The following is a 26,480-nucleotide window of genomic DNA, read 5'->3' as shown; positions in this document are numbered from 1 at the left end:
CAAATGCGGTGTGCAGCCTGGGGGTGGAGCGTGGGAGTACATTTGCGGCCCACTTGATCTGGGAGGTTGGACCGCCCTGACGTAGAGCAGGGGTCAGCAACCTGTGGCCCTTGGGCCACAAACAGCCCATGGAGGTCGTTTAAATGGCCCACGAGCAGCCCCCAAACCGAGCCGCCTGCTTGGCGAGTCCCCATGTGCTGTGCTAAACCGATGCAGCAGGGACTCACTTCCACAGTGCCGAAAATCGCATCCACGGAGACGCGATCCGGCCCACAAAGTGATCTCCACAAGAGTGAACCGGCCCTCTCTTCCCGGCCCTCCTCTCCCCTCCCCACCCCATATAGCAGCCACAAACCCCCCATGGGCTGCCAGTTTGCTCCCAGGTGGGGCCCAAGGTGATCATTGCCTGCCTTAAGCCCCAAATACCTGAGAGGCTGCCTCCTTCCTTGCAGGCCTTCAACCCCAGGTGTTTCGATGCCCTCCTGGCAACTCAAATATCCCCAGAAGGTGGGTCTCCTCTGGCAGCCCCCAAACTACAACTCCCAAACACCTCTCTTTTGGTGAACCTGGGCACCCAAGGCGTCTGTGTTTTCAGGGCCCACCCTATTCCCACAGCTGCAACCTGTTTTAAGCCTTTTTGATTCCGAATTTTGGAATCGTGACCTGCTGGCAAAGGACAGGTGATAAATTTTAAGGCATTGTCAAGCTGGAATGTTGACTGGCAGAGGAGGTCCGACCGAGATGATCAAGGGTCTGGAAACCGAGCCTGATGAGGAACAGTTGAAGGAGCTGGGGTTGCAGCTGGGCTCTTGCAAAGCTCATCTCAGTGGGCAGCTGCGCTCTTGCAAAGAACACCCACCTCAATAGTTTTGGCTCTAGGGGTTCCTCTTCCTGAAAGATTTGGGGAGTCAGATCCCTCCCCCAGGTGCTGCCTCTGTTAGACCCCCGGCTGGAGTTCTGGGCACCCCAGTTTGGGAAGGAGATGGCAAGCTGGAAGGTGGGCTGAGAGATTGACAGGGGTCTGGGAAATGAGCCTGATGAGGAACGGTTGAAGGAGCTGGGGATGTTTAGCCTGGAAAAGAGACTATGAGAGGTGATATGGTAGACGGCTTCAAATTCCTTAAAGGCTGTCACATGGAAGAGGGAGCAAACTTCTTTTCTCCTGCTTTGGAGGGCAGGACCCGAACCCATGGCTGACAAGGTGCCCCATGATATTCTTGTAAAGAAGCTGGTAAAATGCGGTCTTGACTATGCTACCACTCAGTGGATTTGTAACTGGCTGACTGACCGAACCCAAAGGGTGCTCATCAATGGTTCCTCTTCATCCTGGAGAAGAGTGACTAGTGGGGTGCCACAGGGTTCTGTCTTGGGCCCGGTCTTATTCAACATCTTTATCAACGACTTGGATGATGGACTCAAGGGCATCCTGATCAAATTTGCAGATGACACCAAACTGGGAGGGGTGGCTAACACCCCAGAGGACAGGATCACACTTCAAAACGACCTTGACAGATTAGAGAACTGGGCCAAAACAAACAAGATGAATTTTAACAGGGAGAAATGTAAAGTATTGCACTTGGGCAAAAAAAATGAGAGGCACAAATACAAGATGGGTGACACCTGGCTTGAGAGTAGTACATGTGAAAAGGATCTAGGAGTCTTGGTTGACCACAAACTTGACATGAGCCAACAGTGTGACACGGCAGCTAAAAAAGCCAATGCAATTCTGGGCTGCATCAATAGGAGTATAGCATCTAGATCAAGGGAAGTAATAGTGCCACTGTATTCTGCTCTGGTCAGACCTCACCTGGAGTACTGTGTCCAGTTCTGGGCACCACAGTTCAAGAAGGACACTGACAAACTGGAACGTGTCCAGAGGAGGGCAACCAAAATGGTCAAAGGCCTGGAAACGATGCCTTATGAGGAACGGCTAAGGGAGCTGGGCATGTTTAGCCTGGAGAAGAGGAGGTTAAGGGGTGATATGATAGCCATGTTCAAATATATAAAAGGATGTCACACAGAGGAGGGAGAAAGGTTGTTTTCTGCTGCTCCAGAGAAGCGGACACGGAGCAATGGATCCAAACTACAAGAAAGAAGATTCCACCTAAACATTAGGAAGAACTTCCTGACAGTAAGAGCTGTTCGACAGTGGAATTTGCTGCCAAGGAGTGTGGTGGAGTCTCCTTCTTTGGAGGTCTTTAAGCAGAGGCTTGACAACCATATGTCAGGAGTGCTCTGATGGTGTTTCCTGCTTGGCAGGGGGTTGGACTCGATGGCCCTTGTGGTCTCTTCCAACTCTATGATTCTATTCTATGATTCTAAGTTGCGAGAAAGGAGATTCTGAATAAACAGTAGGAGGCTAAGAGCCATTTGATGGTGAAACAAACTCCCTTGGAATCAGAGACTTGTAGAGTCAAAAGTGACCCCGAGAGACATCCAGCCCAACCCCCTCTGCAATGCAGGAATCTCAGATAAAGCATCCCTGACAGATGGCCACCCAATCTCTGCTTAAAGATCTCCAAGGAAGGAGAGCCCACCCCCCTTGAGTGAATCTGTTCCACTGTCGAACAGCTCTTATTGTCAGAAAAGTTATTCCTGGCGTTTGGCCGGAATCGCCTTTCTTGTAACTTGAAGCTGTGGGTTCGAGTCCTACCCTCCAGACCAGGAGAAAACAAGCTTGCTCCATCCTCCAGCCCTTTAGGTGCTTGGAAACGGTTCTTTCATCTCCTCTCTTCCAGGCGAAACATTCTCAGCCTGGAAAAGCGGATGGATGACTTCCCTGACATGGATTCCTTCGCCGCGAATCCTGCATTTGCAACGGGTTGGGCTGGATGACCCCTGGGGTTCCCTTCCGACTCCACAATTCTAAGAGTGATGCAGATGAACCCTGTTTATGCTCAGGTGCTCCTTCTGTGCGACGCCAAATGACCTGCACCTCCGCCAGCCGTGCCAAGGGATCTCCGGGCTGGACCCCCTCTGCTCTTTCTGCCCCCCCTCTGAGCTGGGGCTGGAAGCATCTCAGCCTGCGCTGGAGGGGCAAGAACCACAGCCAGGCCACCGTCTTCCTCACACGCTTTATTCCAAAACAGAGAAGACACTCGCACTCACGCCTTGGGTCCGGAAAGATCATGCCTTATTGGAAAGGGGCTGGGGGGGGGGGAGAGCGGAGGGGGGAGGGAATACAGGCACCCAAAGTCAGGGGGGGGGCTGCTGGTCTTCCAAACGGCAGGCTCCTCCGAATCTCCGGCTACCTGCGTCCATGTGCCCCACATGCATGTGGGGCGCCTGCCCCCCCCCAACAAAAAAAATGAGAAAGAGGGAAAGGGAGGGAAGACGGCAGAGGCACTGCTGCTGCTGCCGCCACCCTCCCTCCTCTGGGATCTGTCACATGCTGCCCGGGTGAGTCACAGGTTGGGGGCGGCAGGAAGTGCCATGTTGCTGGTGTGAACAGATTGAGGGTGCTGGGGGGGCGGCAGGAGAAGTAGGAGAGTTTGGAGGGGCACAGAAAAAACGATGGAGAATGGAGATAATTCGGTGCCCCTGAATTCCACGCTGCGCTCTCTCTCTCTCTGCCCCCCAACAGGCGGGGGCAAAATGCCTCCTTGCCCCCCCAAACACTCTGACGCAGGGCACCCCCCACCCCCAGCTGGTGGTTCAGTATTTACATCGTGCGGTTTCCTTGGCCAGGAGGCCGGCTGCAGAGCTTGCGTGGCCGCCACAGGCTCTCAGCCCCACTGCGTGTGGGGGGCAAAGGGGCGCGAGGGGCAGTGGCGGGTGCAGGGGGGGAGCCTGGTCACGATCCCAAGTCTACGCCAAGCCCATCTCCTCCAAAACGCTGCGGGGCGACTCATCTTCCTGTATCAGGGAGAGAAGCAGAGGGGAGGAGGGTTCAGAGGAGGGGGGCGGGAAGTGGGGGGGGGAAGCAGCCTGCCCCCCTCCCCATAAGACCCCCAGCCTAACTGCTACCCCGACACTTCCCGGGGGAGGGAAGGCTTTCTGCGCTTGCTCAGAGGTGCTCTTGATGCCCCGTAGAGCAACTAACAAGGCCTTTTTCCATTCTAAGGGTTTGGGGGTTCCAGGTGTGCCAAAGTCCACCATGCTGGGTTTTTTTTTCCTTCAGGGGGGGTGGTGGCAGTGGCTGGGGGTGCCAAGGCTGCTGCGTCTCCTTCCTCCCCACCCTGAGGATTTGCACTCGGCCCCAGCGGCAGGCGGGTGAGTCGCTCACGCCCACTGCAGAGAGAGGGAGTGATGGCTGCTGGTGACTCATTGCATGCAGAAAGCAGCCGCCGCAGCAGCAGCCAGGAAGGCAGCTATCTTGGGGGGCTCCTCCAGCAGCAACCCCCCCCAAAAAATTTCCTCTGCGGAAGCAGACAGAAACCAGGCATGGCCAGGGCAGCAGCAGCAAGAAGTTGCGTGGCCCCACAGCTGGAGGGAAGTGTATGGTTTGTCTCTTGGGGAGGTGCAGGGAGAAGGCCCCCCCCAGGCCTTGCCGCCCCCCACGGTTGAGGCATGCAGGACCCCCATGCAGGGGCCCACCTCTACCTCCTGCAAGAGGTCCGCCTGCTCAATGGCTTTGAGGACGCTTTTCTTGGAGGTGTCCTGAACTTCTCCCCCCATCAGGAACTCGTCCAGGATGAAGTAGGCCTTCTCAAAGTTGAAGATGATGTCCAGCTCACACACCTGTCGGGGGGGGGAGAAAGGGGGCGTGAGAACCAAGCAGGGGCCCCCAACACACACACCCCACCTCTCCCAGGATCACAGCTGTCAATTTCCCCCCTTTTTAAAAAGGGAAATTCCCTTATTCCGAATAGGATTCCTCGCAAGAAAAGGGGAAAGTTGGCAGCTATGCCCAGGATCCTGACCCTCCAATCTGGCTGCGTTTCCTGGGGGGTGGGGGCAAGCGGCTCAGGCGCATTAGCAGCAGGAATTAGCTGGGGCGGCTGCCAAGCCCTCGTTAAGCCCAATTAGCAGCCATGCTTAGCTGGATTTTGTGGGTCTAAGAGCAGGCTTAGGCGAGAGAGGCTGGAGGGAGGCTTTCTATGGGGCAGGGAAGTGGGGGGGGGGCGGATTAAGTAATCAAAATGACAGCAAGAGTAATTAGTGGCGGGGTTTGGGCTCTGCCCTCCTGCCTCCCCACAGTAGCCGCAGGTCGGAAACTCTGCTGGGGGGGGAGCAGGGGGCGGGGAGCCCAGGACCTCCTAGACCCCCCCCTCCCAGGTCTGCCAGTGCCCCCCAACTGCCTCCGCTTAAACAGAGCTGAACGTTGGAAGGTTCAGGATGGAGAAAACTTCTGGCGCAGAGTGGAACTGCGGAACTCCTTGCCACTGGAGACAGCGACACCCAACAACCCGGTTGGCGTTAAAAGAGAACATGACAATTGGAGACAGCAAAGCTTCTGGGTACGAGTTGCTGGAAAACACAGGGGTCTCCTGCTGGGATCCCGCATGCTTTTAATGTCTGACGTCTCATGCAGTTTGTAATCGTTTGCTGGAAGCTGCCCAGAGTGGCAGAGCCAATTTATAAAGTAATAAATTAATATTACTACTGCCGTTTCCCCTTTGGGGCACCTGGTTCATCATTGTGAGGTGGGCTAACATAGGGACCCCCTTTGTCCAGACCCAGCAGGGCTCTTCTCATGGCTCAGTTGGAAGAACGCAAGACTCTTGATCTCAGAGCCATGGGTTCAAGTCCGGGGGGGGGGGCGAAGGATTCCTGCACTGCAGGGGGTTGGACTGGATGATCCCTGGGGGTCCCTTCCAACTCCACAATCCTATTATTCTAAGCCCTCAATGGCCTAGTATCCCTGAAGGAGCGTCTCCACCTCCATCGTTCTGCCCGGACACTGAGGTCCAGCTCCGAGGGCCTTCTGGTGGTTCCCTCATTGCGAGAAGCCAAGTTACAGGGAACCAGGCAGAGGGCCTTCTCGGTGGTGGTGCCTGCCCTGTGGAACACCCTCCCACCAGATGCCCTGTTTAGGGAAGCTTTTAATGTTTAATAGACTTTTGTATTTTAATATTCTGTTGGAAGCCGCCCAGAGTGGCTGGGGAAACCCAGCCAGATGGGTGGGGTATAAATAATAAATTATTATTATTATTATTATTATTATTATTATTATTATTATTATTATTAAGGAAATAAACAATTACAGTCATACCTCAGGTTACGGATGCTTTGGGTTGCGCGCTTTTGGGTTCTGCACCACGCCAAACCCGGAAGTACCAGAACAGGTTACTTCTGGGTTATGGCGCATGCGCAGAAGTGCTAAATCGTGCTTCGCATATGCGCAGAAGCGCCAAAGCGCAACCCACGCGTGCACAGACGTGGCACTGCCGGTTGCAGACGCTGCAAATGTGCCTCCCGCACGGATCACATTCGTATCCTGAGCATCCACTGTGTCTGACTTTTAGAAGACATCTGAAGGCAGCCCTGTTTAGGGAAGTTTTTGATGTTTGATGTTTTCTTGCATTTTTAATCTTTTGTTGGGAGCCGCCCAGAGTGGCTGCGGAAACCCAGCCAGATGGGCAGGGTAAAAATAATAAATTATTATTATTATTATTCCAGGTGTCTCTGCTCTAGGGTTCAGGACTGAAAGGAGAGAGTTGAGATAAAGTCGTGTCCCCCCCAACATACAGAGAGAGGGGGACAGAAGGCTGGTGCTTTTTACACCCACAAAGAAGCAGGAAAAGAGCGCTCTGCAGTCACGGAATCCGAGAATTGGGACCCCCAAAGGTCATCTAGTCCAGCCCCCAGGAGAAGCCCCCCCCCCACAACTCACGCTGCCGAAGTATTTGTCCAGCAGCTCCACGTATCGGTGGATGAGCTCCAAAGTGATGAGTTCGTTGTCTTGGCCCTCGATGGCGCAGCAGAAATACAAGCTGGCGTACCTGGGCAGGAGGGCGAGAAAATGGGGTCAGGACAGCTACCTGGCTCACTTGGGGGGCTGCCTCCTCCCCCTCCCCACTGTGCCCCCTTGAAGAGTCCGCCAGCTGCCCACCACCACCCAAGCCTGCCTTGCCCTCCCTGGGGCGACCGGCCAGCCATTTCCAGGCGAGGCGGGGGGGGGGAGCAGGTGCCTATGCTGGCAGGAAGTGGGGTGTGTGGGGCGCAGGGCCCTTATTAACCCCGTGCGCACCTGCAGAGGCCCCCTTTGGCCACAGAGGAGCCAAGGTGAGCTCGGGGTGCCCCCTGCAGGACAACGCTATCCCTGCAGGCACCCATAGAAAGGTGCCGTCACCTGGGGGTCACCTGCCCACCCCACCCTCTGCCCCACAGCAGCAGTGATGGGGCAATAATTAGTCTCAGAAGTGTAGCTGTCAACGTTTCCCTTTTTTTAAAGGGAAATTCCCTTATTCCAAATAGGATTCCTCGCAAGAAAAGGGAAAAGTTGACAGTTATGCTCCGAAGGCTTCTCCCTTCAGCACAGCCCTGCGAGACCGTTCAGAGCACAGAGAAACCGAGGGCCACCTTCCGCTTCTGGGCAAGCCTCTGAGGGCCACACACTCCAGGGGGCGGGGCCAGAGGTAAAAGGGGGCGGAGCTGTTGCTGTTAAAAATATATATTTTAGTATTGTACAATGGGGTAGCACCTGCTCAGACTTCTCCCTCTGCGAAGCCAAGAAAGAGACGCCAGCAGAGTTTGAAGGAATCAGCCGGGCAAAGAAACACAAAGAAGAGCTGGCAAGGGCCACACAGAAGGGAATGGGGGGCCACATGCAGCTTGGGAGGGAGGCTTTCCAATCCACACCCCAGGGCAGCTATGGAGAAAGAGACAACCAGGTTGCCCCCTTCAAGGTGGGGGCTGGGGGCCCAGAGAAAGTGGCGCCCCTCTTGGGCCAAGGGACCTCCTGCAACAGGAGCAGGGCAGGGCCTTCTCGGTGCAGGCACCACACTTGCAACACATTTTTCCCTGGCAGAGCAGCCCGGCAAAGCAAACAAAGGCTCCTCTGCTTCCTCCTGGACTTTTCCAAGCAGCTGCCACCTGTTTCCGGCCTCCAAACATTGTCCTGACGCTCTTGTGGGCAAGACGGAACGGGGACCCCCAGGGGTCATCCATCCCAACCCGCTGCAACGCAGGAGTCGCAGCCGAAGGGTCCCTGATGACAGACCTCCAGTGGAGGAGAGGCCGCCACCTTCCAAGAATTGCAGTGTTGCAAGGGACCCCCAGGGGTCATCCAGCCCAACCCGGAGTCGCAGCGGGTGGGGAGCGGGTTCGGGAGTCACCTTTTGTAGACCACCTTGAGGTCCCTCCACTCCAGGAAGCTGCACATCTTCGGTTTCCGCGCCAGGACCACCTGCATGAGCTCCCTCACCATCTTCTTCTTGTCCTTGTCGGACGTGGCCAAGTACCACTTCTGGAGGCGCAGTTTGCCTTGGCGGCTGAAGAGGAGCATGAAGCGCATCTGGGGGGGGCAGAGAGGAGAGGTGGGAGGTCGGGGGGGGCCTCCTATGGCAGCAAGCAGCAACCCCCCCCCCAAAAAACCCCCAATAAAATTAAATCCTGCAAAGCAAGGGGGTCCTCTGCAAGCGCAGAATGAGGCCCTTCCAAGGTTTCTTTGGGTGGGGGCCACACAGCCTGCCGAAAAGCAGCCCAAGGGAGGCTGAACAGAACTTTCCCCTCCAGAGGCAGAACAAAAATTCCTTCATTTATTACATTTTCCCACAGTCCTTTCTCCACAGATCTCAGGGCGGTTTTTGAAAAAAGGGTCGGGGGAATTAGGGGAGTGGTCCTTGGTTTCTTCTTATTCCTATTTTTACTATGCATTTTGCAGTTTTTATGTTGTGGTTTTATGCTGCGGGCTGCCCTGAGATCTACGATGACGTACAAAACCAGTAAACAATAAATGAGTAATAATTTTAAAATGCAATATATATATATAAAAAACCAATCCACAAAGACTGACCCCCACAGATTCCCAGGTTCCCCCTCCTCTTCCTAAAGAACCCAGGAGTCCAGGCCCCTCTCCCTTTCCGGACTCGTCTGACACCCCCTTCTGCCGGAGATGATAATAATAATGGCTCCCGCCCCTTCCATAGCCCCTCTGGCAAAAGGATCTCTTTCCTCTTCTTGGGATCTGGCCAACAGCTCATTTCTCGTCCAGCCTCCTGCTCTCACTGTGGCCGACCAGTTACCCCAGTTATGGGAAACCAGCAAGCAGGGGCTGAGCTCCATAGGACCCCTCTCGCCTCCTGGGGTTTCCTGACACTGGGATCTACACCTGTGGCCACAGCTAGCCCTCTCCTCCTCCAGGAATTTGCCTTTTAGAGCCATCCCTTGGTTCCTGTGGCAGGGAGTTCCGCAGGGCAACTGTGCGCTCCTGGTGCCAGCTGGTGCGTCGGAGGGAAGGCGGGTCGAGCGCAGCTGAGCAATCCTCCCTGGGAGAGTCACCAACAAGCCTCAACAGGTGAGCCAGGAGGGGCGGCTCAGGTAGGAAGAGGCGGCTAATCCCCACCCTCTGGAGCCGTGGGAGAGAGCGAGAAGGGGCTTTGCAACACCCACTAGGCGCCACTTCCCTCCGGGCCTGCCCAAAATGCCTGGCGAAGGCAGTGACCCCGAATCCACACATTGGGTTGGAAGGGGACCCCGAGGGTCATCTAGTCCAACCCGCTACAATGCAGGAGTCTTTCGCCCAGTGCGGGAGTTGAACCCACAACCCTGAGATCCAGAATCTCCTGCTTTACTAACTGAGCTAGCCTTGCCTCTTTATCAGCGCCCCCCCCCCTTGATAAAAAGCACACCGGGAAATCCTGCCCCACAAGTCCTGCCTTTGCCCCCGCCTCTCCCCCCCCCCCACCCGAGGCCTCGCCAGCCAATTCCGCTAATGGCCCGGGAGGAGGGAAGGAGCTGGCAGGCCAGTCCGGCAAGGACGTGCCTTTTCCGTGGGGCGGGACGGGGGGGGGGGACGGGGCGGAGGCGCCAGGAAGAGGCCGGGGGGGGCAGCGGGAGGGGGCTCCGGAAACCCCCCGATCCTCGGCTCCAAGACCCCCCTGGGCGCTGCAAGGAGGGAGGGAGGGGGGGCGCAGCGGACCCCCACCCAGGGGACCGGCTGGTTCTGTGGGGTGGGGGGTGAGCAACTCAAAGCCTGGTGGGGGTCAGCGGAGACCACCTCTCTCTCCCGCCGGGGACCCCCATTCCCCGCCGAGGATCTGTGGGGTCTTCCTTTGGGGGGGGGAATCTCTTCCGCCTGCCAAGCCCCCCTGGGCGCTGCGAGGAGGGAGAGTTGGGGGGCGCAGCGGACCCCCACACAGGGGACCGGCTGGTTTTGTGGGGTGGGGTGAGCAATGCTGGAGGACCCCCCTGCCCTGTGATCTGTGGGGTCTTTCCTTGGGGGGGGGAATCTCCTCCGCCTGCCAAGCCCCCCGTGGCGCTGCTCTCCCCGCCGTCTGCACATGCTCAGGGGCGCCCTTGCTCTGGAGGGAGGAGGAGAGGGGGTCCCTCTGCTCTGGGGGGCGGCCCCCCTCTCCCGGGGAAGGATCCAGCCCCCCTTGCACCCGGGGCCGGAAGTGGCCGCCCTGCCACGTGGGAGCCAGCCCCCCTCCTCCCCACGGGGCGCCGGATGGGGGTCCCTCCCCTCGCCCCCCCCCCGCTCACCATGTCGGGCGTCGGTCCGTGGCGGGCCGTTCGGCGCGGCCCCTGCGGCCCTCCGGTTCCTCTTCCGCGGCCCGAACCTGCCCAGGTGCCTCCCGGCCGGACCCGCCCGCCCCGGGGCCGCGCCTGCGCACTGCGACGCCCGCTTCCGGGGCGGGAGGGGCGCCTCTCGCTCCCCGTCGCCAAGGCAACCGGGCGGGGGCGGAGCCTGTCTCCCCGGGCGACGGGAGGGGCGGGGAAGCGGAGAGGAGCAGGGAGGGAGGGGCCTCCTCCGGTGACGTCATCCGAGAGGGAAGGGGGCGCGAGGAGGGAGTTCTGGCCACGTGGGAAAGGGGGCGCAACTTGCATATGCTAATTCATGAGCCCCCAACCCAGGGTCTGCTGCCTTCAGGATTCCTGCATTGCAGGGGGTTGGGCTAGATGACCCCTGGGGGTCCCTTCCAGCTGCAGGTCACCTCAACCCATAGCTGTCAACTTACAGATTTGAAAAGAAGGGACCGGCAGCCTCGAAAATAAGGGACCGGCAGCCAAATAAGGGGTTTTCCAAGGGGCACAGGTATGTTCAACTTCTGAGCGCTTCGAAGCCAAAGGCAGAAAGCCCAGCCAGCAGCCAAACGAAGCCTCCTCCATAAGGGACAGCAGCGGGACATGGCGCTGGGATACGGGGCTGTCCCGCCACATAAGGGATGCCTGACAGCTATGCTTCAGCTCCTCTTATTCTGCCCCCCTGACAAAGCCACATTCAATCCATTTTTCCCTCTCCCCTAACCCTCATTTCTGATAAGAGGTGGTGGTGGAGTGGAGTGGTTACAGTTCCTTGGAGGTTTTTAAGAAGAGGTTGGGGCCTTTCTGCCTTGGTTGCTTCAGCTGAGATTCCTGCATTGCAAATAGGGGGTTGGGCTGGATGACCCCTGGGGGTCCCTCCCAGCTCTACAATCCTATGATCCCATTATAGGCACTCCGCTTCAGGAACACTTGCGCCCCCCCCCGTCTCCCCCATCCAGTTCCTCCTCCTTGACCTCCCCACCCCTCGCCATTCAAGTCCCCATGAGTTCCATCTGCGGCTCCTGCGCTTCATGGGGTTGGGCTGGATGACCCCTGGGACTGGTTACAGCAGAAGGGTCTCCCTTGGGAGGGGGTGGTCTCTCTTTCCTTGGAGGTTTTTAAGCAGAGGTTGGGGGGCCCTCTGTCTGGCATGCTTCAGCTGAGATTCTTGCATTGCATGCAGGGGGTTGGGCTGGATGACCCCTGGGGGTCCCTGCCAACTCTACGATTCTCTGTTTCTATGATTGCTGGACTAAGACCTGGGAGAGGCCTGGGTTTGAATCCCTGGGTGACCCTGAGGAGCCAGTCCCTGCCTCTCACAGCCTAGTCAACCTCACAGGGTTGTTGTGGGAATGAGGAAGAGGGAGAACCCTGTGATGCCACCTGGAGATTCTTGGGGGGAACAGGGCCAGTGCAATGAATAAATATCCCGCACAGCAACCCAGATCAAAACCATGTCAAAAAATAAATAAATCAGTTTCCCCCCAAATTCACCACCCAGCCAGCAAAACCTCAGAACGTACAGTACAGGAAAATCCTTTGGGGCTGCTTAAGTATCTCACTGGCCCACCCCCCATTTGTGGTGCCAGGCAGGCCAGGACCTTTCTATGGGGTGGCAGGGGAAGTGGGGCTCGGACTGAAGCAGAAGGTCTGCAAGAGGGAGTTTTGTGGGGCTGCCCTATTGTCGCCTTTAGGCAATAAACCGGGACTCTCTTCCCTGGGTGCCAGAGGCTGCTGTAGGTGGCACCAACCTGTAGGTTTGGGAATGGGCTTGCAGGGGTGTAGGAGAAGCCCAGAATCAGGACCCGATTTGCACAAGAGAAAACTCAGGACAGACACAGCCGCCAGGATGGTCGTAGTGTTTTTATTTCCTATCAAAAGTAGAATGCAAAATACTCTCCCCGCAAACACACACACGTATAGAAATAGTTATATATATACAAATATAAATCAGATTTCTGTACAGAAAAGTGAAAAAATAACCTGCTCTGGGAATAGAATTCGATCTCTCTGTATAAATACTGGTTTTTGAGGCAGCACAAGGGGGCAGGGGGGAGGCGTGACCTCCAAGTGCAAGGCAGAGAATAGCCGTGGGGCAGACACCCTGGGGAGCCTCTCACAAGAGATGGATACTCCTGAGTCAGCTAAAATCACCAGGCACCTGAAACTGAAGGTGACTCCCAGGCCCCAATTAAATATCTAAATGCTGGCACTTTTACTTCTTGAGGAGGGGGGCGCTCAGAATGGACTTGCTCCCAAAACGCTTCCAGTTTGCTCTCTTTCAGCGCCAACACTGCACAAAACCAGCTTTCCTTTGGGATGTCCTTCCCCACCTATGTGGGGGGTGCCCTCTACCTCCCCCACCCCCCAATTTGTACCAAGCTCAGCCTTCAAGGGCCCTCGCTGGGGGGTCCCCGGCAGCCGCCCGGCTCAGCGGATCCAGAGGGGATAATCCACTTGGAGGGCAGCCAAGGCCTCTGGGCAAAACATCGCGTCTGCTGGGCTCAGCAATCCCAGTGCCATTTTTACAATTAACTGGAAGCTGTCCTGGGAAATCACAAGGACGGGGGGAACTCGGGCCAGAGAGCCATTAAGCAGAAATGGGGGGGGGACCCTCAGGCTGGCAAACGCTGCTGGCACAGTGCCATTCATAGCAGCTTCTGGGCCCGTGTGGGTCGCGGCAAGCTTGCCTCAAAACTTTGCAGGGTTTCCAAAAGAGAGGCCTCTGTTTTTTGCTTGGAGAAGACCCCATGGCTCTTGGGGGTCTGGGCAAAAGGGCTCCTTCTGTGTGCCAGAGAATCCGTAGCATCTCAAAGGTCTCCGCGTCAGGAAAACTGGGCCGTGTTAAGGCCAGGCGTGTTGGGGTTTGAAAGAAAGGAGGAGATTCTTTTCGGGAATGTTTGGAGATGCATGCAGTTTTCTTAGCCCTTTCCAGAGCAGGCATCTTGCAAGAAGGAACAGGAAGGAGCGGTTTGCCCCACCTGCCCCATGGGAGGGATGCTGTCCTTCCTCAGGGGGGCACAAGAGGAGGTGGAAGGGAAGGTTGCTCACATCATCATCATCATCACCACCCCAACAACGTATTTCATTAAATTCAAACAGTAAGCCAAACATATATTAAGCCTCTCTGTTAAAACATACTTCATAACAAATGTCCATCTCAGCAGTGCAGAAGGAAAATGGACGTATTCAAAGTGCTAATCTGCAGCCCCCACCCATCCATATCCGATGGGGGGGACGCAACCCTCATCCCCTCCCCGCTCCAAACACATACATACATATGTAATAATAATAATAAGAATAAAGAGAGAAGGCAGAGATCCCTGCTCTACTCCGACGTAAACATCAAATGAAGCCACTAGCCCTGACTGGGCAGGGTTCCAGTCCAGTGTGAGGTAGGGGGCACACATCATCCGGGGATTTCTTGGCAGCGCCACCCCATGCGAGGGTGAGCAAGGGTGCTCAGTTGCTCTCCGGCCCCCCAGCAAGGAAGACCCTGGCGGAGGCAGAAGCGGCTGTGCAGACATCGTGGCTGGAGCCTCGTCTTTCCAAAGAGCGGATCTCTCCTGCCCCAGGAGGCAGAGGGGGCAGCCTCTTCCCAGCTGAAAGACCAACTGAGGCTTCTTCCCTGGGGGGTGAGAGGGCACTGTGCCTGGTGCCACCACTCAGCAGCAGGGCGGAGGGAGGTCACGGCTGGCGACAGGTCTCTCTTTGGGGGTGGGGGAATGTAGAGGGAGGGGAACAGAAAGGGAGGAAAAACTTCTTCCCGCTCCTGAGAGATTCTGGCTGAATGAGGTGGGGGTCACTCAGGGCTCCATCACTTGCCCCATGAACAGGATGGTGCCTGTGAAGGAGAGAAAGAGACGTGTTGCAGGAATTTATGTATAGGTTGGGGGGGGTTGCCCCTCCAGCAGATATCACGCACATGCAGCCCACTACCAAAACCAGCACAATCACTTTTGTGACTTTTGTGATTTGTCCCCACAAAACACTTCATCACAGTTCCTTCCTATCTATTCAAAGGGCCTTTGCTGCACGATACCAAATGTAAGAATTCACTGATCAATGGATCTATGTACTGGCTCACTGGGAAAACTTCAGAAATTCATATAGACATGTGAGCTCAGCTACTCAGCAGCCCCTCTGCCTGAGTGATAATCCCCTGCATCCTGATACCTGAGTGCCAGACAGGTAGCCATTCCAGAAAGAACAAAGCCAGATGAAGACAAAAGGGTGGGATTCACTTGGCTGGGAAACAGGGAAATGTAAAGATCTCTTTTGTTCCACTTGATGTGTGTTTGGTGGAGGGCAAGGGGAACTATGGGGCAGGGTCCAGGATGCTCAGATTCCTGCCACCAGACCTCCCCTTTCATGATGTAACTGTGATGTATTAGTGATGTAGTTTGGGGGGTGTAACATGGGGATGAGCAGCTAATAAAAGTTGGGGGGCTCTTTTGTTTGGGGCTTCCATCTTGTTCCACCTGGTGGCAGGTGGGAGTCCTGTCGCGACAGTCTTCAATCAAGACCAAGCCTACTGGCTGCTGTTTTGCTCTGGTATTCCTGGCTGGGGTCCTTGCTTTTTGTCCAGGGGAGACCTCAGATTTCTACGCTAACACAGGAAATGTGGGATATAAAATGCATTGAGGACTATATAATATAGGTGGGTTCAAAGGTCACTCCTGCCTTGGAGGAAAAAAATAAAATAAGGCTGGGTGGTCCCAGAGGCAGCCACCAGGGGGCAGCCTTGCACCGTTCCCAAGCACAGCCTTGCTCTGTTTACAGGGTTTGTCACGCGGAAGGTGGAGCAAATTTGTTCTCTGCAGAAGCAAAACCACAAATTGCAAGGAAGGAGATTCAGACTCAACATCAGGAAAACCATCCTGAAGGCGAGAGTCGTTTTGCAGTGGAACGGATGCCCTCGGAAGGTGTGGGGCTCTCCTCCTTCCTTGGAGGCTTTTAAGCAGAGGTTGGCTGGTCATCAGAATCAGGGTTTCTTGAGCTGCAATTCCTGCCTCGTGGGGGGTTGGGCTAGATGACCCTTAGGGGTCCCTTCCAACTCTACGATTCTGTGAAAAGTGCTCTTACCGGTTGGGTTGTGTCGCACGAGGAAGAGGAAGGGCCTGTCCATCACAATCTCCAGGGGGGCCATCCGGGCATAGATGATGACAGCTGAGGAAAGGAAACACGATTCTTATTGCATCATACTTCCTATTTCTCTTTAGTTTTCTTTCTGTTTGATATGTTGCTTTTTTATTTTTCTGTTTAGCTTAGTTTGGACTTTACTGTATAGTATGTTGACGTGGGTGGCGCTGTGGGTTAAAGCACAGAGCCTAGGGCTTGCCGATCAGAAGGTTGGCGGTTCAAATCCCCGCGACGGGGTGAGCTCCCGTTGCTCGGTCCCAGCTCCTGCCCACCTAGCAGTTCAAAAGCACGTCAAAGTGCAAGTAGATCATCAATAGGTACCACTCTGGCGGGAAGGTAAACAGCGTTTTCGTGCGCTGCTCTGGTTCGCCAGAAGCGGCTTAGTCCTGCTGGCCACATGACCCGGAAGCTGTACGCCGGCTCCCTCGGCCAATAAAGCGAGATGAGCACCGGAACCCCAGAGTCGGCCACGACTGGACCTAATGGTCAGGGGTTCCTTTACCATTTCCTTTTATGTTGATAATAAAATTGATATTATCAATATTTTTTAATCAATTAATAAAATAGATTTTTAGAAAGGAAGAGGAGTTTGAGGGCTGCATCAATGTGAGGAACGGGAGGCAGCCCAGAGGACAGCCCGCGAAATGAGCTGGCTGCTTGGGGTCACCCCAGGAAAGAGATGCGGTGGGGGAGGGGTGTATCTAGATGAAACCTCCAAAGACCCCCTAAGCAATAGGGTCAGTGGCCATCTGCTCTGCTTTGGGGAAAGGTGAGAGGTTAACAAGGGCCTTTTCTGGGATGATGCAGGAAATGAGGTTCCATCTTTGGTCACCTGCTCCAAGTGTCTTTTGGATACAACCCTTCCCTCCCCCAGGCTTTCCCTGGCCGTTAAAGGTGGGCCTGGCCTGCCTGTCATTCTGTCACCTTGTCTTTTTGGTACTTCCCGATGTTATCTGACACACGGACAGCATTACTGCATACCTGAATTTTATTGCTCACCGATTTTTATATTAAGCAGTTCAGAACATTTCCACAGGGGAAGTAAGCTGATCAGAGCTCTGATAAGCAGGTTCAAAACTCCCCCCCCCAAAAAAAATACAAGGGCAGGAAGGAGAAGTGGGTCACCCTTTCCCAGCAACGGCGCCCTCACCTGTGGCAGAGGAGGCCTCCGTCCCGCTCTCATTCACGTCGATCTTCACCTTCTGCAGGGCCTGAGCCACGAAGAGGGATTCTTGCTCTGCAAAGGGGGACAAGGCAGTGAGCAGGGAAAGGGGGCCACAGAAAGGGGGCAGGAGGGGGCAAGGGGGGCCGTTGGCCGCCTCGTTCTCAGCTGGGATGCCCGAGAGTTTTCAAACAGAGGTCAGATGGGCGCCTGCAAGGACTTCTTTCGCTGCAGTTCATGCATCCCATGTGGGGTTGGGCTGGATGACCACTGGGGTACCCATCCAACCCTACAATTCTATGAGTTGTTTGAGGTTTCTAAGCAGAGACGGGAGGCACATCTGCCAGGGATTCTGTTGCTGTGATTCCTGCGTTGCTGGTGCGGTTGGACTAGACAACCCTTGCGAACCCTTTCAGACTCTACGATGCTAAAAGCAAGCTGGGCATCAATATAGCCGCCCACCCATCCTCTGCAACAGTGCAATATATTTTTATTTGGAGTGTGGAAGGAGAAAACAGCTCTCCGATTGGGTGGCTGCTTCTGCAGCACACCCCTAAAAACCTTTCCACTCCAAAATGCTATTGGACTTTCCTGTGTCGTCTGGGAGCTGGCTGCGGCCAGGTCCAGGCCCTCGGCACATGCTCAACAGCACCTTCCTCTTTGTTATTACTTTAATAAGAGCTTGCTCAGCACCCTGCTCTCACAGGGGCCAACCAGCTTCCCAAGGGAGAATTTCCCAGCACAAAAGCAGCTCTCCCTTCCTGTGGTTTGGAGTATCCAGGATTCAGAAGCATCGCTGCCTTCACTCTGAAACACGTTCTCACATACTGCAGTTGGGGAGCCACAACCAGGCACCCTGGGGTGCAGATGCCCAGAAGGGTCTTCACACAGCGATCAGAAGGGACTGACCTGACAGGCTGCTGAAGTTGGCTTTTCTTGCGTCGAACATGTCCTTCATCCCCAGGGTCTCCAGGGGCCCACGGAGGTCCGCTTCGCTCTCCAAGGAGAACCTGCAGAAAAAGGAAGGCAAGAGGTGAGGCTGTGTGTGTCACAGTCCAGGCAGCCACCGGCTCCACACCTTGGCTGGGAGATGTGGCAGGATCTGCACCCAAATCACAGCTTGCCTGATTGCTAGATAGTCACAGACAGGGGACTCCAGAATGTCACATTCTCTAAACGTTTGTGGTGGGAAGGGGAATAGTAAAAAGTTAATTTTTGCTTCTCCCTGTCACTGCACACACTTCTTACCTATAATGGGGTAAGATGTCTGTAAGCATCCCTCCATAATAATAATAATAATTTATTATTTATACCCTGCCCATCTGGCTGGGTTTCCCAGAAAGCACACTCCATTTTGAACTGGGCTGTAGAGTTTTGTAATGTTTAGGGATCACTGCCTCTTTGATTTTCACCACTGTAACTGTTGGAACCTGGCAAGACTTTTAATGTGAGAAAACCATATGTTTTTCTGGCTTACTTAAACAGCCTGAGAGTGATTTCCTTGTTAAGAGGGGAACATAAACGGCAGAAGATAAACCAAGTTTGCATCCTTAGAGATCATAATTGTTCCAGGAGGTTATATAAACTTCTCCCAAGAGCTTCTACAGATAAGCTGCACACGGGTGGAGATTTTACTCTGCTGTAATAGATACTTGCGTTCTAGTGAGGGAGAGGAAGGATAATTAATAAAATAACCACCCCTGCTCATCTAAATCCATCCAACAGGAGAGATGGGGGCCTGGCGTGGACCCAGGGGAGTCTTGGTTCCCCACATTCCCACCTGCCCTCCTCAGGTGAAGTGTTGAGGCACCTACTTGGGCAGGACCAAGAGCCTTGTCACTTCCGTCATGTTCCTCTTCCATTCGGCCACCAGCTGGGAGTCGATGATGTTGGTCAGGGCAGAGAGCGGGGTGTCCAGCTCGAAGGGGGCAGCAATGAGCATGCTGAGGGTCTCCCCCTGGTAGGGCAGCTCGATGACATCGTACTCCACTCCTGTAGGGCTGGAGAATTCGCCTGCAGAGGAAAGGACAGGAGAGCGTAAGAACAGAAGGAGAGACTGCTGGGTCAGGCCAAAGGGGGCCCACCTGGTCCAGCATCCTGGCTGAGAAATCTAGGACTCTAGATGGACTGCACCTGGACCTGGAGGTTCCATAAGAGAAGCCCAGCTGCTGCATCAGCCAATGGCCTATCTAGTCCTGCCTCCCGTTCTCACAGTGGCAAACCCACAAGCGGGACCTGAGCACAAGAGCAAGTCTTTCCTCCTGAGCAGCTGGGATTCAGAAGTGTTCCTGATGCAGAGCATCGCCATCCTGACTAGTAGCCATCGCATAACGGTCTCTGGCAAACAAGCAGCCTGATAAGCAGCAACGGCTTTATGTTGCTTACAAGTTTAATTACAAGTTTAATTACAAGAAGAAACACGTCCAGAGCACGTCCCTCCCACCTGCTCTCATTAACAGTAGTTGCTCAGTCTGACTCATTCTTCCAACAGGAAGAACGCCAAAACCCCGCCTTTCTTCTCCTTCCCTTCCATTGTTCTCTGAGCTTCTCTCGTTTCCTAGTTTGGGGACTGAACGGCTGGCCTGTCTTCTCCCCAATCCCCGAAGACACAGCCTCAGGCTTATCTGCTAGTTGCCTGGCAGCGCTCCTGTCGACTTCTAACTCTCCCTGTCCTTGCGAGCTAACAGCTTCTTCCCTGGGAAGGAGGGGGCTGGGCTGTGCTCTCTAAACTCAGCTCCTTGCTCGCTTAGTTCAATTTCTGAGGCTGCGCTCTGGGGGGCCACGTTCCTGACACATTGATGACCTCATTCTCCAGGAGGAGGAGGAAGAGGAAGACCCCTTCCCACCCCACCTCTCGGCAAGCCCCTCTTGACGCCGCTGCTCACCGTAGTTGCACTTTGCCGTCTGCTCCATCATGGGGACGGAGAGGGTGCTCCCGTCCAGCTTGTGGAAGAGGCGCTCCCTGGTGGCTGCCTCTGGGAAGGGCAGGTTCCAGAGGCCCTTGAAGTGGATGGCGTTCACCAGGACCAGGCGGGTCATGTGGTCCAGGGTCCCCTCGGGCAGGAAGTCCTGGATCATCCCTGGGGGAAGCCATGCATGCTGTCAGATGTGCACACCACCCTTCGCCCACAAACCTCAGGGCGGTTCGTAGCGTAAAGACACAAGATGCATAATAAAGATAATAACTGGATAAATGGCATCTCTTGCACCCCATGAAAGGGTCCCTTGCAGGCAGAGATTGTGCAGGGACAAATTTAATGACCTTTGGAACATATCTATGGAAACCATAGAGACCCATGAATCAACATATACTGGAGGGAAACAATAAATTTATCCACATATATATAATTCTGTAACTTTGATTATATATATTTTTTGTTATTTTGTTCCTGTTGCTTTTCTCTGCTTTTTTACTTTTACTTTTCCTCTTTTCTTCCCTTATTTATTTCAGCTCCCTGCAATACTCTCAAACACTGTGTGGAAAATTCTTTTTTAATTTCATTTTTCATTTTCAACTTTTACAAATATTTTAGTTGGGGGGGAAACTTTATAAATCTAACTTTCCTCCCCCTCCCTTCTGCGGTTATTTATTTCATATATTTTTATTACTGCATATCCAATTCAAATACATTTATAAATTTTCCCTCATCCTTCCCTTTATTATCTCTTACTGCACGTGTTTATATCAACCCCACTAATGTTTTAATTGGTTTACAAGATGTCCTCAAATTTAAAAAAAAAAACCCTTTCTGGCAAGCGGGCTGGATCCTGCGTTGTCCCCCCATGGACCTGCCTACCTGTCAATCATTGTGACTGTCAGGCGTCCCAGTTCCCCCCCTTGCCTTGCAGTGCTGCCAAGGGAGAGACTCACCTTTCGTGTGGTCCTGCACCCAGCTGTTGATGATCCTGCGCGCTTCCTCGCTCTCCGTGAAGTTCACCTGCTTGACCGTCTGGCGGAAGACCCGGTGGAAGTGGGGCATGAACCCCGGGCTGAGCTCCAGGTCCCTCTGCACAAAGAGGGCGTCAGCCGTGTCCACTACGTCTTTGTTCCTGGGGTCCGTCAGCGCCTTCTGCAACCAACGCAGGGCTCTGGGGGTGCCCCACTCTGCAGGGAGGAAGCGCCCAGCGAGGGCAGGAGATCATTAATAATAAATAATAATACATTTTTATTTATACCCTGCCCTTCCTGGTTCAGAAAACCGGGCTCGGGGCAGCTAACAACAAATTTAAAACACTTAATTGATGCAACAAAAAATAGCAAAAAATACAGTTGTTGTTGTTGTTGTTTAGTCGTTTAGTCGTGTCCGACTCCTCGTGACCCCCTGGACCACAGCACGCCAGGCACTCCTGTCTTCCACTGCCTCAGAATTCAAAAATCAATTTAGGGAGGAAACCCACCCAATAAACATTAGATGATCACCAGGGCTAGCTGGCTAAATTAGTCCTATTTGGGCCAGTGAGGAGACCAGGGGAGAATTAGCTGTGGGATCCCAGAGCGGGGAATCTTCATAAAAAGGGAAGGAAGGGGAATAAAAGATCAGGCTGAATTCAAATTAAAGGCCAGGCGGAATAGCTCTGTCTTACAGGCCCTGCGGAAGGAGGTTAAATCCTGCAGGGCCCTGGTCTCCTGGGACAGAGCATTCCACCAGGTCGGAGCCATCACTGAGAAGGCCCTGGCCCTGGTGGAGGATAGTCTGACTTCCTTAGGGCCCGGGACCTCTAAACTATGATTATTCATGGACCTTAAGGTCCTCTGCGGGGCAGACCAGGAGAGGAGGTCCCGTAAATATAAGCGTCCCCCCCTTTTCTCTCTCTCCATTTGTTCTACCTTTTCACTGTCCACTGCAGCTCGTTTCTCAAGGCACCATCTACCCAAACCAATGGCTTCACATGACAAGGAGGGTGATCCTCGAAGGCATTACTTGGCCGGGTGAGGCTGACGACTGGAATGTCGGAACTGAAGGTTATAACCGGTTCAAGAGGAACAGACCAAACAGGAAGGGAGGAGCAGCAGCATTGTATATAAAGGATGTGTACACTTGTGGAGAAATCCACGACTTGGAGCATGGAAGGCAGGTTGAGAGTATAGGGGTATAAATTACAGGAGAGAAAAACAACAGGGACCTTACTGTGGGTTTCTGCTAGAGACCGCCAAGCCAGAAGACTTGGGTGATGCCTTCCTAGAGCAGACTACCCAAGATTCAAAAAGGAGAGATATAGTAGTCATGGGAGACTTCGATGACCCCAGTATCTGTTGGGATTCCAAACTCTGCTAAGAATATACGGTCCAAAAATTCCCCGGTTGCTGGCTGGCCATTTCGTTTCCCAGAAGGTGGAAGAAGCAACAAGGAGACCATCTGTCTTGGATCTGGTCCTCATCAACAGGGAAGAACTGATTGATGAAGTGGAGGCACCAGGAAACTTGGCAGAAAGTGATCATGTTCTCCCGGGTTTCAGGATACAGACGTAAGGGAAAGCTGAGCATAGTCAGACACACACTCTGGACTTTAAGAAGGCCAATTTCGAAAAGCTGAAGGAGCTACTGGGTGAGATCCTGTGGTCAGAAATACTCAAAGGGAAGGGAGTCCATGATGGAAGGGAGTTTCTAAAAGGAGAAATGTTGAAGGCCCAAATGCAGACAATGCCAACAAGAAAGAAAAGTGGGAGGCATCTAAGGAAAGTGCTGTAAGGAGCTTACAGATGAAAGTTTTCTACCCCGCTTCTCTCTCTCTCTCCACCCCCCATCTCTTTTCCCGCCTCTCTTCTCCCCCAACCTTATGCTGTAAAGGGTAAAGGGACCCCTGACCGTTTGGTCCAGTCGTGGCCGACTCTGGGGTTCCGGCGCTCATCTCGCTTGATTGGCCGAGGGAGCCGGCGTACAGCTTCCGGGTCATGTGGCCAGCATGACTAAGCCACTTCTGGTGAACCAGAGCAGCACATGGAAACGCCGTTTACCTTCCTGCTGAAGCAGTACCTATTTATCTACTTGCACTTTGACGTGCTTTCGAACTGCTAGGTTGGCAGGAGCAGGGACCGAGCAACGGGAGCTCACCCCGTCATGGGGATTCGAACTACCGACCTTCTGATCTGCAAGCCCTAGGCTCTGCGGTTTAACCCACAGCTCCACCCGCGTCCCATACCTTATGCTGTATACAGCATCAAAGTCTCACATCAAATATAACTGATCTGTAGAAAGGACTTTATGATCTGAAAATGTACAAAAGTATGTACTTTTGTAACCCAGGAAAAACTTTAATAAAAACATTTTTTAAAAAAGTAGGGAGAAATGTAATGTTCTGCACTTAGGCAGGAAGAACCGGCTGCATAATTGTAAGATGGGGGGCATCTGGCTTACTGGTAGTACATGTGAAAGAGATCAGGGAGTCTTAGTGGTGCACAAGCTGAACATGAGTCAACAGTGTGATGCAGCAGCAAAAAAGGCTAATGCTATTCTAGGCTGCATCAACAGAAGTCTAGTGTCAAGGGAAGGAATAGTACCACTCTATTCTGCCTTGGTCAGACTGCAACTGGTGTCCTGTGTCCATTTCTGGGCACCTCAGTTTAAAGAGGACACTGACAAGCTGGAAGGTGTGCAGAAGGAGGCAACCAAGAGGATTAAGGGTGTGGAAACCAAGCCTGATGAGGAACGGTTGAAGGAGCTGGGTATGTTTAGCCTGGAGAAGAGGAGCTATGAGAGCCAACATCAATTATTTAAAGGGCTGCTACGTGAAAGATGGAGCAAGCATGTTTCCTGCTGCTCCAGAGGGTAGGACTCGAATCCGTGGCTTGATATTGCAAGGAAGGAGATTCGGACTCCCTTGGGAGATGGTGGACTCTCCTTCCTGGGAGGTTTTTAAGCAGAGGTTGGAAGGCCATCAGTCTTGGGTGCTTGAGCTGTGATTCCTGCATTGCAGGGGGTGGGACTAGATGACTCTACAATTCTATGGTCTGAATGCATGAGTCGCCCCAGTTGCATAAGAGGTAGTTAAAAACAACAACTAATTCCCCAATTAAAGCAAAACAAAACATGAATGTTGACACAGTGGGTAACTCCCCCTGTATCACCACCTCAGCTAGCAAAGATTTGGGGTTTATTTTGGTGCTTTGACCAGATAGCTTAGAGGAGAGCAGCCCATGACAGACTCTGGCTCTGCTTGGAAGAGGCAGGGAGCTCAAGAAGGAGAAGAAGAAGAAGTTTGGATTTGATATCCCGCTTTATTACTACCTGAAGGAGTCTCAAAGCGGCCAACAATCTCCTTTCCCTTCCTCCCCCACAACAAACACTCTGTGAGGTGAGTGGGGCTGAGAGACTTCAGAGAAGTGTGACTGGCCCAAGGTCACCCAGCAGCTGCAGGTGGAGGAGCGGGGAAGCGAACCCTGTTCACCAGATTACAAGTCCACCGCTCTTAACCACTACACCACACTGGAGGCCAAGGAAAAGAGGACACCCACTCACCCCTCAGTTCCTTCTCCCAAGACAGACCCTTGAATGTCACTGCAACACCAGGGATGGGGAGGCAGCAGCCTTCCTTGCATGGGGTGGGGGTCAGCTCAGGGACGTGGAGAACAGCATCACTACCCAGCTTGGCCACTGCTGGGGTGTCAGGGAAATAGCTGGGGGTTCTCCCCCCATATTTCTTGCCTGAGTGGGCTGGCTTGCTCCGGCTAGTGGTGGGGTCTGTCCTGCGGGGCTTCTCCTGCCCCCTAAGGGGATGCATCCTGCACCTCAAGTGGCGGAACTTTGTTGCCACCCTCAAGTTTCCCTTGTTGCAGCAAAGCCAGGACAAAGTGTCGGAGGCTTCCCTGAGCCGCTGCGCCCCACGGCCCCCTCTCAAGCGAGCGCCCCCCTCCCGGGCTGCGGACTCACCGTCGAGGCTGAAAGCCATGCTGTCCTGGATCTGTCTCCGCGTCTCGCCGGCAGCGGCCATCTGCAGCATGGCCAGGACGGAGGCGACGCCGTAGGGAGAGAAGGCCACGTTGCGCTCGCCGGAGGCGGCGGCCACCTCGCGAAAGACGCGCACGCCGAAGTCGGTGGAGAGGCTCGCCACGCGGGAGACACCCGGCCGGGCGAGGGGCGCCGGGGACGCCCAGGACAGGGCCAGCAGCCCCGCCAGGGTGACAGCCCAGACCAGGCTCCGGGAGGCTCCGGGGATAGTGCTCGACGGCAGAGGCATCCTAGGAAGGGGAGGAGAAGGCGGTGAGAGAGGAGACCCCGACGAGAGGAAGGCGCACGGCTCGGCCGTCTGGGAATAGGGGCGCGGGGCTGGGGGACGGGGTAGGGCGAGAGCCGGGCTTGGAGAGGGGTCTCCCTTCCCCGGGGGCGCCTTCGTCCAGATGCGCAGCTCGAGGGGGCGGCGGGACAGCGCTTGGTCGTCGTCCCCCCGCCCTAGGGCCGCTTTCGGGGCTCTTCCCGGTCCCGATTCCCCTCCGGAGGAAGCCTGAAGCCCCTGCAACGCGGGAAGGAAGGCGCGGCGGGTACGGGACCCTGCTTGGACACGCGTCCGCCTCTCCCGACGTGCGTTGCAGCCCGCAGGACTGCCCAAGCGCCCAGCGAGCGAGCGAGCAGCTTCAGTTCCTTCCTACCTGCTTGTTTTCTCTCTCTGTCTGGCGGAAGAGACTCTTGCTCGGTGCTGCGGCTTTTGATGCTGGGGCTGCCTGCCGAGAGCTGCTTTTATGCGCGCCCGCCCGCCCAGCCGCGGGCCAGGAAGCCGCGATGAAGTCACCGGCCGGCCCCGCCGCTTCCCTCCCTCGTCGCGATGAGCAACGCCCGCAAACAACTCCCGCCGCCTCGCTGCGCCCTTGTCGCGGGAGTGGGGCGGCGGAGGGGCGCGGAGAGGCTGAGTCACGCCCCGGCGGCGGCAGCGGAGGGGGCTTGGCTGCCCAGATGTGGCCCCTCCTCCTCCTGCTGCTGCTGCAGCCTCCCCAACCCCATCCCTGCCCCAGGACCAGGAGTCTTCCAGAAGTGGGGGGAGAGAGAGAATCGCAGGATTGTAGAGTTGCACGGGACCCTCAGGGGTCGTCTAGTCTGACCCCCTGCAATGCAGGAATCTCAGCCCTTGGCTGCAGAACTGGAGCTCCCTCCTTCTCCTGTGGCTTCAGAAATATTGCCACCTCCCACAACATAAAGCCACTGACAACCCTCTCCTCCTCCATGAATTTGCCTAACCCTCTTTTAAAGCCACCAAGGTGGAAGGCCATCACTCCCTCCTGTGGCAGGGAGTTCCGCAAGTTAGCCATTTCTTTTATCCATCCTGAATCTTCCAAATTCTGCTTCCTTGAATGGCCATGAATTCTAGTGCCACGAGAGGAGAAAAACCTTCCTCTATCCACCCTCTCCATGCCATGTAGCATTTTATAAACTTTTATCGTGTCTCATATTACTTGCCTTTTCTCTAAACTAACCCCCCCCCCACACACACACACTGCACCTTTCCCTCCTTTTGGTTGCTCTTCTTTAAACCTTCTCCAACTCTGCAATGTCCTTTTCGCAGTGAGGCCACCTGAACTGGACACACAGCACTCCAAACAGGGCCACACCACAAATTAG

General features: G+C 54.6%; 2 protein-coding genes across 4 annotated transcripts; both read right to left on the bottom strand.

Annotated features, from left to right (window-relative positions):
* Positions 1-3,060: 3,060 nt before the first annotated feature.
* On the bottom strand, positions 3,061-10,694 carry AP1S1 (adaptor related protein complex 1 subunit sigma 1). 2 transcript variants are annotated; one of them, XM_083581282.1, is made up of 5 exons: positions 10,588-10,694; positions 8,220-8,398; positions 6,776-6,884; positions 4,537-4,680; positions 3,061-3,855 (listed from the first exon to the last, which is right to left on the bottom strand). In XM_083581282.1, exons 1-5 carry the CDS (start codon positions 10,588-10,590, stop codon positions 3,808-3,810), a joined length of 483 nt encoding a protein of 160 aa, XP_083437408.1. In that variant the 5' UTR covers positions 10,591-10,694; the 3' UTR covers positions 3,061-3,807. The 2 variants fall into 2 exon arrangements, with proteins under 2 accessions (XP_083437408.1, XP_083437409.1); XM_083581283.1 differs by having other exon boundaries at positions 4,543-4,680.
* Positions 10,695-12,474: 1,780 nt separating this feature from the next.
* SERPINE1 (serpin family E member 1) lies at positions 12,475-25,712 on the bottom strand. Of its 2 annotated transcripts, XR_014540798.1 has the most exons (10): positions 25,517-25,667; positions 24,801-25,108; positions 20,805-21,038; positions 19,819-20,013; positions 18,748-18,946; positions 17,843-17,943; positions 16,922-17,008; positions 15,715-15,798; positions 13,611-14,473; positions 12,475-13,573 (listed from the first exon to the last, which is right to left on the bottom strand). XR_014540798.1 is itself a non-coding variant. In XM_083581080.1 (9 exons), exons 2-9 carry the CDS (start codon positions 25,105-25,107, stop codon positions 14,436-14,438), a joined length of 1,245 nt encoding a protein of 414 aa, XP_083437206.1. In that variant the 5' UTR covers position 25,108; positions 25,517-25,712; the 3' UTR covers positions 12,475-14,435. The 2 variants fall into 2 exon arrangements, 1 of the variants encoding a protein (XP_083437206.1); XM_083581080.1 differs by having other exon boundaries at positions 12,475-14,473; positions 25,517-25,712.
* Between the last annotated feature and the right edge of the window lie 768 nt (positions 25,713-26,480).

This window comes from Podarcis filfolensis, assembly GCF_964270895.1.
Source record: "Podarcis filfolensis genome assembly, chromosome: 13".
Classification (NCBI taxonomy): domain Eukaryota; kingdom Metazoa; phylum Chordata; class Lepidosauria; order Squamata; family Lacertidae; genus Podarcis; species Podarcis filfolensis.
This window is presented reverse-complemented; position numbering and strand designations above follow the sequence as displayed.